The following is an 18,140-nucleotide window of genomic DNA, read 5'->3' as shown; positions in this document are numbered from 1 at the left end:
GCACTAACTAGTATTCGTATTTGTATTCGAAATATAATTATTCAGCACTTTCGCTCATTCGAAACTAACCAAATATTTTCACAACCATCTCTTAAAGTCTAGTTACTGTTCTCCATCTGCTAAACGATGTATCGCAAATTATCAGAACAACGACAAAAGGTTTCGAAGCAATGCAGGAACAAAATGGGTGATGCAAGCTTTGTTTTCGGTTTCGCGGTGGTAGCTTGCATGAAAACCTGTGATTTTTGCTCGTAGTCTGTCATTTAGTGTTTTGACGTGTAGCATTTGTATCTTCCAAGCTACAATCGGTGACCTCTTTTGCATGTATCTACAGCACGCAAGTTTTCCATCAGCGTTTTCTTTTCCTTTTCTGATCTTTTTTCGGCAACCATTTATTCGGCATTCTTGCCGAATAAATGGTTGCCGAAGGATTTTCACGAAGCCATACTTCTTGGAAAGCTTGTCTGCGACCGGGCTCTATAAATCCTAGGCTATTTGTGCAGTTGAATTGTTTAAATGATAATTAGTGGTATTGAGTTTTGAAACTGATCCTAATCGTACCGTAGTCACCGGTCTTAATTTTCGCCAGTTAGTACGAGCGTGGTGCCTAAATACACCGAAATAAATATTCCTGCTGTAAATATATGTGTCTGCGTGTGACTATTCAATACGTTCCATTCGACATTCGATACTTACTATTCGTATTCAGTTCGTATTCGAAAAAGTTCATATTCGTTATACCTGCCAACTCTCCCGAATATTTCGTAAACATTACGGTGATCGTTTTACTATTATACGAATGCTGCGTTAAGTCTTACGAAAAATGCTGTTTGCGAAAAAGTTTCGCGCGTCGCGGTATGCGAGCCTCCCGTTGGAAGTTTTCCTACGGTGAAAAGGTGCAAGAGAAGCGCTTGCTTCGAGCAAGGCGATACAGACAAGTTTCTGAAGCAGTCGAAATGTGTAGTAGCAAAGCCGCTGAAAGTGTTGCTGTGATTAAAAAAAAAAAAAAAAAAGCAACGCGTTTTTTGCTGGTCTCGGCTGTTCCTACTCTTCTTCTTCTGATGCTGCTCCTAACACTCGTTAATAAAGTGCGTACGTTTCCCACAAAAAGGCGTGTGCTACAGGCAAGCTCTAAAGCAATACGTGCTACCCCCCTTCCCCGGTTTTGTGCCACAAGGATTTTAACTAATCTTGATGTTCGCAGGTTAGTAGGTACGTATTCGCCCACCTCCAATCAAGTATAGCGTAGCCACTTGCCGAGTAGAAGTCCTTGTTGTTCGCCACGAAATCGACCACGGCTTCGCCGATCGTGGCGTTCGAAACCGCTTCGTGAATTGCGTAGCTGTCTTCCCAGGACCCGCCCAGCGTCAGGTAGACGGGAACGTCCGCGCCCCGATGCCTCGAGGAGGCGAGGGCCTTGAGCGCTTCGCTGACTTTCTTTCCCCGCAACCTGCCAGCCTTGAATTGCGGTCCGGCCTGGCCGATCATCATGGAGTAGTGGACGATGGCGTTGCAGTACTGCACTTGGATGTCGTACGGGGTGTAGGCGAACGTGGTGACGGTCCCGCTGCCCCACATGTATCTGCCGAAGGGGAAATGAGAAAGTCGCCAGCTTTAGCCGTGCGATGACCCATCCTATGCGTCTGACAATGACTGGTGCCAAAGTGTTGGAAGCTTCTGGAACCCCCTCCACCCTTTACTCTCCCCCTCTAGCCACGCTAATACACTGTTCTTTCCATCGCCCTTGTATGTTCTGTAGCATATGTTTGGTTTATAGCGCGATGGTTCACGGACGAAGACTGGAAGCAGAGAGGAACTGTCTGCAGGTTCTGTAGGTTTTGGAGAATCTTTCAATGATTGTTGGCAAAGGTTACCTTTCCCTATTGCGCACTATTTCTCCATAACGAAGCTGTCGCTAGCGTACCCGCTGTCGAAGACGCAGATGACGTGCCTGTACTGCGTGCCCATCGCGTTTGCGCCGCGGTACGTTTTGGAGGGCACGTCACCAAAGTGAGCCGCAGCGTAGGGAGCGTAGTCGCAGCTCTGCGGCGCGATCTCGAAGTCTTCCTCGTTGTAGGACAGGTTCTGCAGTGCGAGACAGCGTGAAAAAAGAAACACGGGGGGCATGGAATTTGCCGTATACTGCATGGCTCAGCATTAATTCTGGACACTAGACGTTCATTTGGCAAATGGAACTACAGAAAAAAAAAGAAATACAATAAAAAACACGAAAGGACACGATTCTTCTTAAGAGGAATCTTATAGCTCGGGCCCAACTTCGATACCGCCTATTCAAGTAGATGTAAAACGCAGAAACGCTTTTATGAGATAAGCACTGGGCCGATTTCAATGAAACTTGTTGCATTCGAGAGCGAAAGGTGAATCCTAGTGGCTGTTGGGAGCGGAATTTCGATTCAGGGCCTGAATTCTTTAAGTGGAATTTTCAAACATTGGAAAGTTTGAAAAAAGTAGAAGCACGAAGTTTACGAATTTGTAGCCCCGCACCTAGAACAAATATCGCGCTTCTATAAACTGTAACCACAGACCATCCAAAGCGGACAAATTTGATATGTCAATTCATATCTTGCGTGAATTTGTTACATTGTTTACATGGGTTTTGCAAACGTCCTACTCAAAAATTAGTGGTCTACTTGAGAGCCACGTATAACACGTCAATTTCGTCCGCTTTCGATGTACTATTAGGTGCAACTGACAGAATTGTGAAATCATTTTTTCTTTGCCGAGTTACAGAGTTGTACATTTCATAGTTTCGTTTTCTGAAAAATTTGCGATTTTTGTCAATTTTTATTAAAATATTGACGACCTAAACAAAACATTCGCAAGCAACAGTAACTAGATTTTAACTTTTTCCTTTTAAATGGAACAAACCTCATCACATTTGGTGGAGTGGTTGCCGAGAAAAACGATGTCTCCTTTCTCCATGTATTCAAATAGGAGCCCCGAGCTAATGCTTCCTCCCAACACTAACGTTATTTAGGAAGCTAACACAGCAAGGTGAACGAATGTTTCAGCACCTCGCATCCAAAGAATTTGCGGCCGCCTTGGCCGTCAATCGAGCCCGCGACCTAACCCGGCCTCAACACGTCTCAGACACATTAAATGACATGATGAGGGATTAGATTTGATACGTTTAAATGCGAATTGTTTGTTTCAAGTGTGAACTGTAAATCTAAGGTAAATTACGGGAATCAAAAGGTAAATTAGGTGAAGTAATGCAGTTAATGGCACGATAAGCGATTCGAGGGGATACGCTTAAATGCGAATTAAGTGTTTTAAGTGTTAACTGTGAATCTAAGGTAAATTGCGTGAATCAAAAGGCAAATTAAGTGAAATGTAAAATGAATTAAAGTGAATCAAATGTGAATTAGCGCGAATATAAGCTGAAAAAAAGTGAATCAAATGTGAATTATGTGTCTACCTTGTCTACCGCGACCAATCATGCGGTGTCTGCGTGCACATGCGGTTAGGCGGCGCGTCATGGAAAAAACCCGCGCGATGACGAGGAGTCTCGTATAAAACGCGGCGCGCTTCAGCCTGTCTCGTCATACTGAACGCGCTGTGTCACCTCATGGAAAGTCCGTCTTCGGAGGATGAACTACCTAAACATACAGTGAAAAAAAAAATAACAAAGAGAAAACAAGTTATAGGAAGTAACAACGCAATCGAATGACAATGTCAAAGTAATTTATTGGATGTATCGTGAGCGCGCAGGCGTTCGCCTTCATCCTCTTTAGCGTACGCTAAAGTGACTGTCAACTTTTTTTTTCTTTCTATGTGCTCTTCTTTTCTCTTTCTTTCTGTGTTTCCTTCTGCCTTGCATGTACGCATTACGACCCATCATCCTGGTAGCTTCAATACGCTGTTGTTCAGAGGTTACACTAGCCTATAATTCAGCCAAGATATTTTCCCGTATAGTCACGTTCCTTGCCCTGCTCTTTGACCTTTCCCATTGCCAAATTATTACTTCTCGTCCAGATATATATATAAAAAAATTGAAAATGAACCCTGGCACATTGTACGTAGAGCCATACATGCCCCTATGTGTCAGCTGTGGTGCCTGTTCCCCCTTTCTCTACATATTACCCTAATCGCATCGAGGGTAAACACGCTCGTGTCGAGCGCGAGCGGCCAGGAAGGACAGCCTCGTGCCTCACCAGGGCTTTCTCGATCGACTGCCGAAACCCTGAGTCTCCCGCACTGTCATATCCGGGGTCCCTCAGCGGCGAGATGTGCGCCGTGTGCGGCAGGAGCACGACGCCCAGAGGGAGCAGCACCGCCATGGAGAACGCGCCGAGGGCGGACCAGAACCGGATCCAGTAGCAGCATTCGCACCGGCGTGGAGCTGTCTCCTCCTCTTCCTCGTTCTCACCCTCGTCCTCTGTCTACGCGGGGACGTGTAGCGTCAAACAAGTTCAGCGGGCAGTCCGCAAATACATTATACACTCCGTGTCACAAACTGAGTGCAGCAGAAGGCAAGATAGGGTCCCGGACAGACAACTAGCAACGGGAACCAGACGAAAATAAGATTCGGCGGGCATGCGTAACCCTTGCGAATTGCTGCACTTATTACGAAATGTTTTCCTAAAAATCGATTGATTCGCAAAGAGACGCAAAGCCGTTTCTAAAAGAAGGAAGTCGAGTGAAAGGAAAAAGTCGAAAGGAGGAAGTCGATGTACTAGCTATTATTCCCATATTGGCTTAACCGTCACACTTGTGGCATTCGTGGACAGTGAAAAGAGTAATTTTCTGCTGTATGTCTCTAGTATGGCCTCCAAGATGGGGCGCTGCGTGCGAAGCCTTATCTCTGAGGCCATGCCTGTTGCCTACTGCTGCTGAGCATGAGATCGCGTGTGAGATTACCGTCTGCGGCGATCATCGCATTGCGTAGGAGACGGAATGAAAGAGATGCATCTGTACCAAAACTTCGATGCACGTTAAAGAGGTTCGTAAATGTTCTTATTTCCAAGGGACAGACTGAATTTACAGACTGAAGCTAGCACATAGAAGGCGCCGTGCATAATGGGAACGAAAAGACTGCTAACTGTTCTGTCAGTCTTGTCATTGATTCGACCATTACACCGTACACTTATGCGCCCTCTCCTGCGCCTTCAACATGTTCTTATTTCAGCGAAATAAGATTTGAGCTGGCGTTTGCTCCTTCTTCTTTTGTCTGGTCCTGAGAGAGCGCTCTTTCCTTTCAATGCTATATCATCATAGGCGGACTTACCCACTTCGGGAGTATCCAGCGGGTAAGTCGTAAGTAAAGCTACCGGCCGATCCCGAACGCAGTGACGTCTAAAATTAGGGCCGATCTCGGAGGCAGTACAGTTTAGCGCAGCGTCTCAAAGCGCTAGAGGCCACGAGCGAAGAATGCGAGAAACTGTCACGTGACCCACGCGCCAGACGTTCCAAAGAACAATTTTGGCACGAGAGAAGCTGGATGACAAAGGTTCGAATGCCACCATCGGTCACGCATTTCGTTATAGTACTATAGGCTGACGTCATCCACTTTGGAGGTATCTAACCGAAAACGCGAGGCGTACGTGTTGAGCGTACGCGAGCGCTATACGTATGCTGTCGCATGCTTAGAAAGTTGGCAATTTCTAATCTTGCCAAAATATTATTCTCGCCGAACATCCACGGGTGCTTAAAAGGTGCTTAAACTGAAAAGTGATTATATATTTTTTGTCGTGATGATTTCTGCATACCTCTTGGCTATTCAGGTCCCTGGTGTGGACGCTGAGCAGAGTGTCATGCGGCAGCGCGTAGGAAGAGGTGGGCGGGATGGACATCAGCGGCTTCGATCCGAGTGACTCACGAGACCTCTTTAGTGACCGCTTGATCTGCACCCCAGACAGACGCCCTTGGTAAGTTGGACTGGTAGAGATACCGTCCGTTCAGTGCTTGGGCGCTCTCAGTCGTGGCATCGACCGCAATATTTGTGGTTTTCTATTGAACCTCCTGACATGATGTTACGAGGCGTATAGAGCATATATATAGTGAATTTTACTTGCTGATTTTAGATGTTTTTCTAGCGGAACGCCTATAAAGAAATGAGTGGATCCCACGCATCGTATTTGTGAGAAACGAAGCTTTCTTTAATGTTTACGCAAATGTTGGAACAAGCGCATAGCGCTAATGATACAAATGTAACACCATGACGGTGATGTTTTGATTCAGTAGAGAGTTCGACGAAATACCGTCTGGTGAGACATCATCTTTGTTAGAAATCAAGCAAGTGACTGACCAAACAGTCAAAACAAAATGACCTTTCGAGTGATCCGTATACTGTTCTCCCAACTTAACTTTGCTTGTATTACGGTCAGTGACCCGCTTCATTCCGTAAAATGTTTTAATGCAGGTGTGGAGTACGTTTTACGCTCACAAATTCACATTATTTTATTAGGCGTAACACACTACACTTTTGGCCTGCCACTGCACTAGAGAACACGAGAGATCAGAAACGGGGAACATCAAGCACGATCTCAAGCTTTTCGTTGTCCTTTGTATTTCTGTTGCTGTTTGCACGTCATTGAAAAAACCACCAAACCCAACGAATACGATTCTTTCGGGTCTACGTGACACTGACATTCAACAAAAGCTTCGGCACAGTGTAGCAACTGACCTCCATACTTGGCTGCTTCTGCTGCCGACAGTTTCACCTTTTTTTGCCTCAGATTGCACCACGCAGCAATAAGCCGAAAGCCACGACGGCACCATCTATGGGGCCGCAGTAGTGGCCTTGTGGTAGCTGCTATGGTGTAGTGTGCAAGTGTGTTTGCGTCTGCTCGGCAAGACGGCATTCAACAGCAGCAGCCGCCAGAAACGGCAAAGCAGGGGCAACAGGCAAGGAACGCTTCAGTTTAACGTTTCGGTGCGCCCTAAATGCGCATTGCCGCCGCCTCCAATTTATTTATTTAGTTAATTATTTCTAGTACCTCAAAGGCCCCTGAGGAAGGGTTTTACATATGGGGTGGGCTGTTTTCGTACATTAGTTCTTCAGTGATGCCTCTGAAGTGGGTTGGGTTTGATAGAAGCACGGCGTTGGGATGAATGTTGTTCCGTTCCTTTGACGTCTGCACGAAGAATGAGGAACGATGACAAGCAGTACGGGCTTGAGGTGGGCATAGGGTCTTGTGGTAGGTGTGGCTTGAGTGGCATTAGGCTGGTACAATAATATCTGGTCGAGGTAACGTGTGAAGTAATTGGTGGAAGAGAGAAAGACGGGCTCACTTCGCGGCATGATGCAAGGCAGGGGAGGCTGGCCTGTGATCTAAGTTTCAGTGAGCTGTAGGTGTACGAATAGTCAGAAAAAATAAATCGTACTGCGCGGTTCTGCACGGCTTCAAGCGTGTTGATACGGTTATGCTGGTATGGATCCCAAAGTGTACATGTATACACGAATTTAGGCCTGATTAGGGAGCAGTAAGTTAAAAAGTTTGAGAGACGGGGCAACTAAGCGGATATTACGGCGAAGGAGACCAATGACGCGATTAGCTGCATTTGTTTTGTTGCCTATGTGTGCGAACCATACAAATCAGGGGGTCAGACTAATTCTTAAGTACTTGTAAGTGCCAACAGAGGAGATAACAGAGCCAGGCATTATTACGTATTCTTGAGTAACGTAGGACTGCTTGCGATGAAAAGTAAGAAGGGAAGATTTTTGTTAGCGTTCAGCGACAATAAGCACTTGCAGGACCAAGCTTCGATGAGTCGGAAGTGAGACTGAAAAGATAGAACATCTTTACTATTGTTAATAGGGCGGTATAGTACGCAGTCGTCTCCAAATAGGCGGATCGTGGAATAAATGTTAGTTGGGAGATAGTTTAATTATTATAGATAAGAAAGGGGGTAAGAGGCCTAGTACTGTCGCTTGAGGAACACCGGAGGTCACAGGTGAGGGGGAAGAAGAGCGCTCATTGGCGTAGACGAACTGTTGGTGGTTACTCAGAAAGTTGCGTATCCTGTCGAATACGAAATAATGAAGGTTTGCGTGTGAAAGTTTCAAGAATAGCCGGTTATGGAGTACCTAATCGAATACCTTATGAAAGTCGAGAAACAAAGCGTGAACGAATGAGTTAAATCAAGTTTAGAAGTAATGTCGTTAATGAAAATAGCAAGTTGGTTGTCACAGGAAAGCCCCTTCTGAAAGCCATGCTGATTGGGATGAAAAGCTTTAGATGTAAGCAACTTTACAATGTGTGACTAGAGAATGTGTTCCATTAATTTGGAGCGTACACTTGTAAGAGAGATAGGAGGATAGTGTTTAAGTGAAGACGGATTACTCTTTGTTTTCTTTTTGAACTGGACTATAACCTTGCCCACCTTCCAGTAATGTGGAACGATACCAGTAGAAAAGGATTGCTGGAATATGCGTGAAAGAGTGACACTTGGAACATGCTGGGTACCTTTTAGTAAGTTAGCGTTGATGTCATCTATGCCAGCTGACGATGTCACCTTTAGGGTGTCGATTAAACTGGCGTTGCCAACAGCTTCAAACTTGCTTTCAGGCATTTCTGGGCGTAGGGCAAATCATTATGTTCCTCGGTAAACACAGAGCAGAAAACAGAGTTCAATACATGTGCAGCGTCCTGTTCTGGAATGGGTCGATTACACTCGTCACCCAGTCATAACGTTTTGGAAGCGTTTGGGTTGGTAATTTTCCAATATTGCTTGGGGTTAGTACTAAGCACGTCAGGTAACGTTGCGGCAAATAACTGCCGTTTATTTTTAGCAGCAAGTGAATTGATGTTTTTGGTGGCATCGTGGTTATTCCAAGCGCGTGGTGTATTCGACAGTTTATCAGATCGCAACTAGCTTTTCTTTTTATTTTTCAGAGCCTTTAATGTTACGGTAAACCACTAGTACTGCGATAGCTCTGTTACCGCTATAACAGGAATGCAAGTTTGGGTCAGGTCATGCACTTTTATTTTAAAGTGACACCAGTTTGTTTCAACAGTACTTTATGAAAAGCCAGTATGGAACCAGGCTGCAAGTCGTTAATAGCAGTGTAGTTTCCTTTATCGTGAGGAGTTAGCCTTTTCTTTGCTCTTCTTTGCTTTATTAAGTGAAGATTTATATGTTGTAATTGTCACAATGTGATCGCTTAACCCTGTCAGATACAAGACCGATAAGACATTCTCTGGTTTAGATGTTAGTCAGAGCTCGAGGATACTAGAAGAACGATCCGTTTCTCTTGTAGGTGTCGAAACAAGTTGTGACAACTCGAATGCTAGGCAGGCGAAATCACTTTCCGTGTTGCATTTGGATATCGTTAATGTCAAGGTCGACCATGTATGCAGGAAGGTTAAAGTCTATGAACACCCCGCCGCCACGCCTACCGGCGCGGTCGCAACGAAAAATGTCGAAACCAGGAAAGTGCTAAATCCGAGATCGACGGATTTACCAAGTTTCAGTCAAAACGGCTAGATCACATTCAGTTGTCTCGGTTAGATGAAGCAGTTGATCTCGTTTGGGTTACGTTGGTTTAAATAAGAGAAAGGGGAGCAGAATTAGCTGTAGAACGAAGAGTGTTTGGCAGTAGATATATGATGACCGCGATGTGACGCCTTGTGAAATGTGGTCGTAAACGTACGTGACACCTTCGATAAGCAGCTTGTTATGGCGACGGTTTATCGGCTTATTTTGAGATATCGCAAATTCTGCCTATTTCTGTCGTGCTCGCGATCTTTATCATTGCAGTTTAGAAAACGGACGATTACGGGCCTGTTTTCAGTAGGGCTGAACCGGCCTATTTCGTGAGCCCTTTCAATATACAGGATGTTTCACTTAACTTGGGCCAAACTTTAAAAATATCCAAACGCTGCGTAGCTGAACAGAACCAAGGTAATGTTGTTTGCCGTCGCTTGGAGATGCTCATAATATTTTTTTTGCATTCCGCATAACTAGATAATTAGTCAATGAATCAATCTTCTCCATTGTTATAATTAGATTTAAAGTGTCAACGAGAAAATTGTAGAGCAACACGAGAAACTCCCGGTACAGCTTTCTGTTGCTCAATACGTGCTATATGAAAGTGCTTTTTTTTTCCGAGCGCGAAAGATGCCCGCGAATACACGCAAAGTGCCTCGAGTGCATGCCGATCGCGCGGCAATTTTGCATGTATTCGCGGGCTTCTTGCAAACTTCTTGCAAGCGTTTTTGCAAGATGCAAAAAAAAAAAAAATCGTCGCTTTAAAATTGCAACAAAAACTTCGCTGCGCGCACCTTGAGATTGCTCTTGGCCAGGTTCCGATTCGCCGGGTGCCTTATCGACTCGACGCCTCCTGGTTCAGCAGCGAGTAGCGGGATTCCGAGGAGCGTCAACGGGAACGTCGCGCTGCAGAGTCATGGCGATAGGCTTAACCCCCTGTACCCTCTCTTGCTCGCCAAGTAAATGCTTTGAAGAGACACTATAGGACAGGGACATCGAGTGAAAGATGCAATGACACCAAATTTCCGACTTTGCATCGCATGTTACGCAATTACGCAACCATATACGTGTGCCACAGTGAGCCGGCAAAATACGACCGCATTCGGTGCAGTAGAAAACTTGCATTTCGATTTCTTTATGTCTCAGTTGAACCATACAGCCGTCTGGTAGCACTAACTGGTGACTAAATGAATCGAACCCCTCCAGCAACGGCTCCCACAGAGCAACGGAAGCCGATCTCAAAGGCCGTGCTTTTGTGTATACGGCGAACAACGAGAATAATTGCACAAGCCGGATATTTGTCATAGTCGCGAGAGTTGTTTTGTTTTCGCATCTGCGTCTCGGCGGTAAGCCAGAGATGGAGTTCTCCAGTTAGTGCTGCTTTTACCGCGCGAGTGATAGAATTGCGGGCACAATTGAACGGCGACGTACGCCTTTCTGCATGTGCGCCGAAGCGTGCCAGATCAAGAGGTCTGGCTTGGCCTGTTTCTAGCTAACAGTTTCAAAGCAGACGACACAGTGGTGGCCCCACACTTCCTTGCGTCACACAACCCACTCCAAAACGGTGATCGCTGTCGGTGGGAGGGGCTTAGAGGCAGCGATTTCAGATTAAAAATTCCAGTTAACGTGCGCGCTGAAAACCGTTTTATTTTGTGTGTGTATAACTGCATTGGTCCCTCTACTATGACATAGTGCTTATGTTAGGCTGCTGAAAAATTACAATTCTGCAGCAGTCAGACAGCTACTCTTACCACGACAGGACGCTTGGCAACTCATAAGAGACGCAAATAACGAAAGGCGGGTACCGATGGCGCATTGACTTCCCGCCCCTGCTAGCGGTGACGTCAAGTATTTTGACGGCATCTAATCGGGGTCTAGTTACTGGTTTATTGGTAAAGAAGGACTAAATTACATTCTAATGGAAACAAGAACGTAACCCAGACAAGTTAAAGTAACTTTTCATTTAACAAAACGGCCCGAATGCAGGAAACTTTTACGTTGACCATCGACAATGATTGTCTATGCAAGCGAATAGCCGAACGCTTCTGGAAAACTATTCGCTTTATTGTAGGAATGATGGCTGTTGCAGTGAGGTTATTTAGGTAGCACTTGTTCTTTCATTTCGTAATTCCGCAGAGCACAGGACCCGAATTCACAAAGCCCTGCTACGCTGGAATTGTTCGTAAGAGAAAATTTCAGTCAATCCTGACGCTGGATATTAGTGAAGCCGGGCGGCAAATGGCAAATAACACTTACCAAAGAAAATATTTTTGAATTCGGCCCCCGAACCTTTAACCAGCACATCTGCAGTGGTACTTTAGACGGCGGCAACAACTAGGCCGAATCGTCGTATGCGTGTTGATAGTCGAGCGGCGCGCGAGCTCCGACGTGCAAGGCGACTTCCATCCTTCTTTCCTGCAGCTGCCACCGGGGGAGAGGGCGGCGGGAGAAGAGGAGGGGCTGTCTTTCTCCGAGCGTTGCACCACCTAAACTTTCAGGCGGCGCCGATACACTCGCGCGACGATAGCATGTGCGTCTCCAAAAAGTATAGATAGTTTTCACGGGACGTCAAAGACGCAAACTGTCGCCGTGCCATAGTACCCAAAGATGGCGGCCACGATGACTCCAACGCTATCTATCTCTAATAGTTATAACGTTCGGCAACGAACGCGCCCCGCAACTGGGTCGCGCAAGGGCACGTACCCTTTGCACCGACGTCTTTGAATACCGACGGTGAAAGTCCGACCACCGACCACCGCGAAACCGAGCTAAGGATCGAAACAAACTTGAACAAGTCGGTCGAATATGTCACGTTACGAAGGCCTATACTGTCTCTGGCGTTTCGGGGCAGAATTCCAAGTCGGGGAACATTCACCGTATGTTCGTTACGCGTTATGTGTGTCGAAATTTTACTTTGCCAGTTTCAATTCTCGACTGTCCTGCCATTTGGTGTCTCTTCAGTGTTTCTAGATTTGAATTTATTTGGCAGGTTTGTGTGCTAGCTGAGAGAACGGGAGGTGACTTAGTTTCACGTTTTGCGCATGTTGCGTCACAGTGAGAAATACCACGTGACGCCTCGTTGGAACGACGGCCATCCTTCCCACTGTCTCATCCAATCAACGTCTAGTGAACGTGGTGTCTTCGAAAGGGTTCGATTTACGGGATAATGCATTGGAATAGGAATAGTATGCACAGTGCTAACAACAAGCAGTCTAGGATGAAAACGAAATAGTAAACTGAAGCTCATGGCATGGAGTATTAGGAACGGTTGAGCAGAACGACAGATGTTGACGGGGAGGAAGTCTTCAGACACACACATGGCCCTTCATACACTGCGCTTTCTTAGTGCACACACCTGCGCTTTCTTACTGCCCATGCCTTTCACTTCGCACTGCCTTTTCGTTCATACTGCCAAACCAATTAGACAATGTTCAACCCTGTCCCTAGAAAAATGCTCGCATGGGAAGATTGATCCGGTTTACGCGCCAGGATGTTTTTTAGGGGCGAAGCTCCTTAGGGTGTGGGTCTGTCCCTCCTCTGTAGTATGTAGTAGTAGTAGTAGTAATAGTAGTAGTCGTCGTAGTAGTAGGTAGCCACGTCTACATTTATGAAAAAAAAGAATTCCGAAAGTTGTGTCCGTAGCGCGGAATCGAACCAGGGACCCCTCGCTTCCGAACGCGCGGCACTAGCCACTACGCCACGAAGCGCACATGGACACACGCACCACGATGACAATAAATACCCAACATTAACGAAAGACTGCGCGTTTCTAACGCGTTTGTGCTAGCGCGTTACGGCCCGTGTAAGAAGCTGGTGTAAGACGCTGTGGCCTCTCCGCCTTACCCCCGTATTCATAGACGCTCCTCGACTTGAACTTGACTTGCCACCGCCTTGGGCAGCGCGTTCGAAACGCGTTGAAGGCGGTGGCAAGTCAAGTTCAAGTCGAGAAGCGTTTATGAATACGGGGGTTATACTCTCTCAGCAGTCATGTGATGGCGTCGGCAAACGCGTTTCACGTTCCGGCATGTGTAAACGGCTGCGTAAGACGCTGTGGCCTCTCCCCCTTACTAGAGAGTACTGCACGTTTCTAACGCGTTTGTGCTAGCGTCCCCTTAAGCGGGAGATGGTGCAATTATAATGAAGGGCACTGTTATAAAATAGGAATGACGTCACATATGGCGCGTGTCATTGGTGGAAGTCAATCGTTCGATTTAGTGCGGCGAGACTGGGCGAATTACACGGAAGATTCACGGTTTGCCGATGATTCCCTCCGGAGCTTCGCCCACTCATCATAATTCACCCCGTGGATATACGGTGTTTTTTTCTTTCTTCTTGAGCTAAAGAATAGAGCCCATAAATTTAAGCGAATAATACCTGAGTAGCGATGCGTAGAATCCTTCAAATGAAAGCCGCTTACCAATATCTTCAGCCATTCTCCGACTGTTAACAGTTGTTTCACGCTGTTAGGTGCGTCTTCGTTTTCCTTGTCAACGAGGGGGTTCTTGTCATCGGACCTCTCCTTGTCATAGGGCTTCATGCCGTTTTCAACTTGGTCTTCGGTCGTCGACAATGCGGCAGGTTTTTCAGCTGGTGGTTGCGCTAGTGCCTTTCGTCGGGGGTGACGTCTTGCGGCGAACACTATGATGAGGTACAGGCCTCGGTTCGTGGTATTTTCCGCCTCTATCTTCTACTGGAAAATTGGCCGTCTCGCCACCTTTGTACGCTGACCGCATGTCTGGCAATGTCGATGTGCCCACCACTGACAGGTGTCTGGTCCCTCCGACCTTTGTTCTCAGGTACTTCGTCCCTCTCTGTCGCGTTCTCCGTGCTTTTTCGAGACGGCTCCCTATCCTCTGGCTCCGCGTCTGCTGTCCACCGTCCGTCTTCCTTCGGTGACCAGGTGGTAGTAGCTTCGGGTGGCCTTTCGGTTTCCAGCAGGGTGCGTCCGGTGCGGTAGTAGTGCCTGTCATATCCAGCAGTCCGGCGGGGTGTGCTTTCTTCGTACCGGGAACCAGCAGGCCTCTGGTCGTCGTCTTCTCGGCTTAGGCCTGCGCCATTTGTAGAGGCTCTTGCGATTCTCAACGGTTCGCCGAATTCCCTCGTCATCTTCCTGGCTTCTTTGTTGCCTAGAAACAGGACGTTCGCGCTCGTTTTGGTCGTAGTCGTCTTTACTGGGCAGCTTTCTCCACTTTCCCATATCTTTCATATGAGGACCCTCTTCTGCATAGCTCCTGCCGGGCTTCTCATAGGTTCGCTGGTCTCTGGGTTCCTCAGCATCCGATAGTGCGTGTTTCATTGACAGCGTTGACACCGAATGCTCCTTCTCCTCCTCTTCATGGATGATTGCGGCGGGCAACGTATGCGGCATACGGCGGCCGTTAAGGACACGAGGAGTCTCGTCACTGTAGCGTCTGCTCGATGTCTCAAGAGTTCGTCGGCCTTTTGGTTCTTCATCGCCCGGAGAGACGCGTGTCGTGGATGACAGCCTTTCCTTCGGTAAAGACCACTCCCTTTCATCGGCTTCATCGACGCGTTCGCCGGACACCTTGCGGTACCTGCTGCTGTCTTCTTTACGAGGAAAATATTTGTCAACGTAACGCGTATTCAGCCTGCCAACGCCTCGCAGAAATTCAGGCTTCCTCGCTCTTCGAGAACGGCCGTTCCATCGACGGCAATCTTTGCTCGAAAGATGAGCGCTCCCTTCTGTCTTCTTCATCAGTGGTTGCAATGGAGAGCCTGCGGTTCTTGCGGTGGCTTCCGTCGACAGGCGGAGCATCGTCACTATAACGTTTGCTCAGTTGCTCAGCGGGTCGCTTGTCCTCAATGTCATCGCGTTGCGACGGTGCGCGCTTCGTCGATACCCATGTTCGCCTTGAAAGCGAACGCTCCCTCTCGCCGCCTTCGTCGATAGTCCCAGTGGACTGCTTTCCCGACTTGCGGTAGTCTATGGCAGGGACACTCTCGAAGCTCTGACGTCTGCTTCGTTCGTCGGTAGTTTGCCGAGCTCCTGCTTCTTCGCTGTCCGAGAAGAAGCGCTCGGTCGACGGACGCCGCTTCGAAATGCGATGCTCTCTGTCGTCGTCTCCGTCGATGGCGACAACTGAAAACTGACAGGACTTGTGAGCAAGGTGCTCTTCATAAGCCTCGCGTTTGCTGTGCCTGTCCGCAGTTCGCGAAATCCTGCCCTCCTCGTCACTTGAAGCAATTTCTCGCATGGAACGCTTCATCCCGTCTTCGCCTTCTACGCGCGTACGGGGTGACCTGGGGGAATTGCGGAAGTCTTCTTCGTCGAACGAAAGAAACTCGTCCCTGTAGACCTTGATCGGCCTCTCGGAATATTGCCCATTCAGGGGTTCTGCTTCGGTAGCGGACGCTGTGCGTGTTGTCCGTGCGGTAGTCTGCCTCAGAATCGGACGTTGCATGTCGTTGCCGCTGTAGACGTCGTCGACCGAAGCACGCTGCTTCCGGGAGCTTCCCGGCTCGTAGGTGCCGGCTGCTACACCGTCCTTGTTCCTGGACCTCTCCAAAGGCGGATTTACGTCGTCTCCGCTTCGCTTGCTCTCGAGACTTCCTCTCCTGCTTTCGGGTAGCCGGCGATCCTTGTGTATGAGGACCCTGGAGGAGCGTTGTTTTGGGTCATCTCGTGAAATGTAGAAAGCGGGAGCAGCCCGCGACCTTGTTCGCTCCTTAGCTCCGAGATCGTCTTCAGGGATGTTGCTGGTCTTGCTATCCATGGTGCCGGCTTCGTCTTCCCAAGGCTTTCCGTCTATCAGTCGGCGTGTCTTCGTCTCCATTCAGATGCAGCGAAAGACTTACACGACGATGATGATGAACCTCTATTATGGCTCGTACCCACCGAGGGGGATAGGCCAAGAATCGGGCGGCAGTAGGTAGCTAAAGAATTTTTTTTGAAAATGAGAAACCCAAAGTAAAAAAAAAAAAGATTTTGGAATAACTAGACTAGTATCCTTCGGACTTGTTTCGGTTCCCACCATCTTCTTTTTCTTGAGCACGCGCGCATGTCACATCGAGCGAGACCTGATGATGATGGTGATGATGATGATGATGATGATGATGATGATGATGATGATGATGATGATGATGATGTCCTCATACAATGGCTCATACCCACACTGGAGGATAGATTGATGAAGAATTGTGTGCTTCGATTTATTTCTCCTTTGTCATTTAATGTTTGCATATTTTACTTTTTCTTTTCAATTCGTAAAAGGAAGTCGTTTACAACGGTAGTATAACGCGCATATGTCGCACACATAATTTTTGTATTTGTCTCAGACTTGTACGTAGCAAGTAAAATATAATTAATTCAACGTCATCATCATAATAATCATCATCAGCGTACTCTTTAAGTACACTGATGGACGACGTACGAGTCATGTTTTGAGGCAACGACAACAACTGCAGGACGAAGGCATGTCCCTGTGATCTCCAGATAACCCTGTCTTGCGCTAGCTGATTCCAACTTGCGCCTGCAAATTTCTTAATTCAGACTTTCCACCTAGAGTATGCCACCCGGGATAATGTTTCGAAGTTAAACGTTTATTCCTCCTCCTCCTCATCATCCCCCCACCTAGTTTTCTGCTGTCCTCGACAGCGCTTCGCTTCACTTGGCACCCATTCTGTAACTCTAATGGTCCACCGGTTATCCAGCCTACGCATTACATGGCCTGCCCAGTGCCATTTCTTCCGCTTAATGTCAACTAGAGTATCGGCTATGACTGTTTGTTTTCCCATCCACACCGCTCTCTTCCTGTCTCTTAATGTTAGGCCTAACACTTTTCCTTCCATCGCTCTCTGTGCGGTCCTTAACTTGTTCTCGAGCTTCCTTGTTAAGCTCCAAGTTTCAGCCCCATATGTTAGCAACGGTAGAATGCAATGATTGTTCACTTTTCTTTTCAACGACAGTGGTAAGATCCCAGTCAGGATTTGGCAATGCCTGCCGCATGCACTCCAACCGAATTTTATACTGCAAATTTCCTTACATCAGGGTCCCCTGTGAGTAACTGACCTAGATAGAAGTACTCCTTCACAGACTCTAGATGCTGACTGGCGATCCTGAATTTTTGTTCCCTTGCCATTGAACATTATCTTTGTCTTCTGCATATTCATCTTCAAATCAATGCTTACACTTTCTCGATTAAGGTCCTCAATCATTTGTTGTAATTCGTCTCCATTGTTGCTGACTAGGACAATGCCATCTGCAAACCGAAGGTTGCTGAGATATTCGCCGTTGATCCTCACTCCTAAGCCTTCCCAGTCTAAGAGCTTGAATAAAGCTTCTTCTAAGCATGCAGTGAATAGCATTGGAGAGACTGTCTCTCCTTGCCTCACCCCTTTCTTGATAGGTAACTTTCTACTTTTGTTGTGGAAAACCAAGGTAGATGTGGAATCCTTGTAGATATTTGCCAATATTCACGTATGCCTCCTGTACTCCTTGATTACGCAATGCCTCTATGACTGCTGGTATCTCTACTGAATCAAATGCCTTTTCATATCTACGAAAGCCACATAGAGAGGTTGATTCTATTCCGCAGATTTCTCGAGAGGCATAGCGGGTACATCTCAAAGAACGCTTTCTCTCGAGAATCTTGCGTCAGCGCACTATAACGAAGCAGGTACGAGCGGGTAGACATTGCTCTCCTTTCGAGCCGCTACGTTTCCCATCA

The 18,140-nt window shown here is 47.2% G+C and overlaps 1 protein-coding gene across 1 annotated transcript; it reads right to left on the bottom strand.

The window, feature by feature from the left end:
• Window positions 1–15,083: 15,083 nt before the first annotated feature.
• LOC125941306 (pre-mRNA-splicing factor 38B-like) lies at window positions 15,084–16,187 on the bottom strand. The gene has a single exon (XM_049658303.1). It carries the CDS (start codon window positions 16,185–16,187, stop codon window positions 15,084–15,086), a length of 1,104 nt encoding a protein of 367 aa, XP_049514260.1.
• Window positions 16,188–18,140: the final 1,953 nt, after the last annotated feature.

The sequence above is a fragment of the Dermacentor silvarum genome, chromosome 11, assembly GCF_013339745.2.
Source record: "Dermacentor silvarum isolate Dsil-2018 chromosome 11, BIME_Dsil_1.4, whole genome shotgun sequence".
Classification (NCBI taxonomy): domain Eukaryota; kingdom Metazoa; phylum Arthropoda; class Arachnida; order Ixodida; family Ixodidae; genus Dermacentor; species Dermacentor silvarum.
The sequence above is the reverse complement of the archived record's forward strand: the minus strand, read 5'-3'. Positions and strand labels throughout refer to the sequence as shown.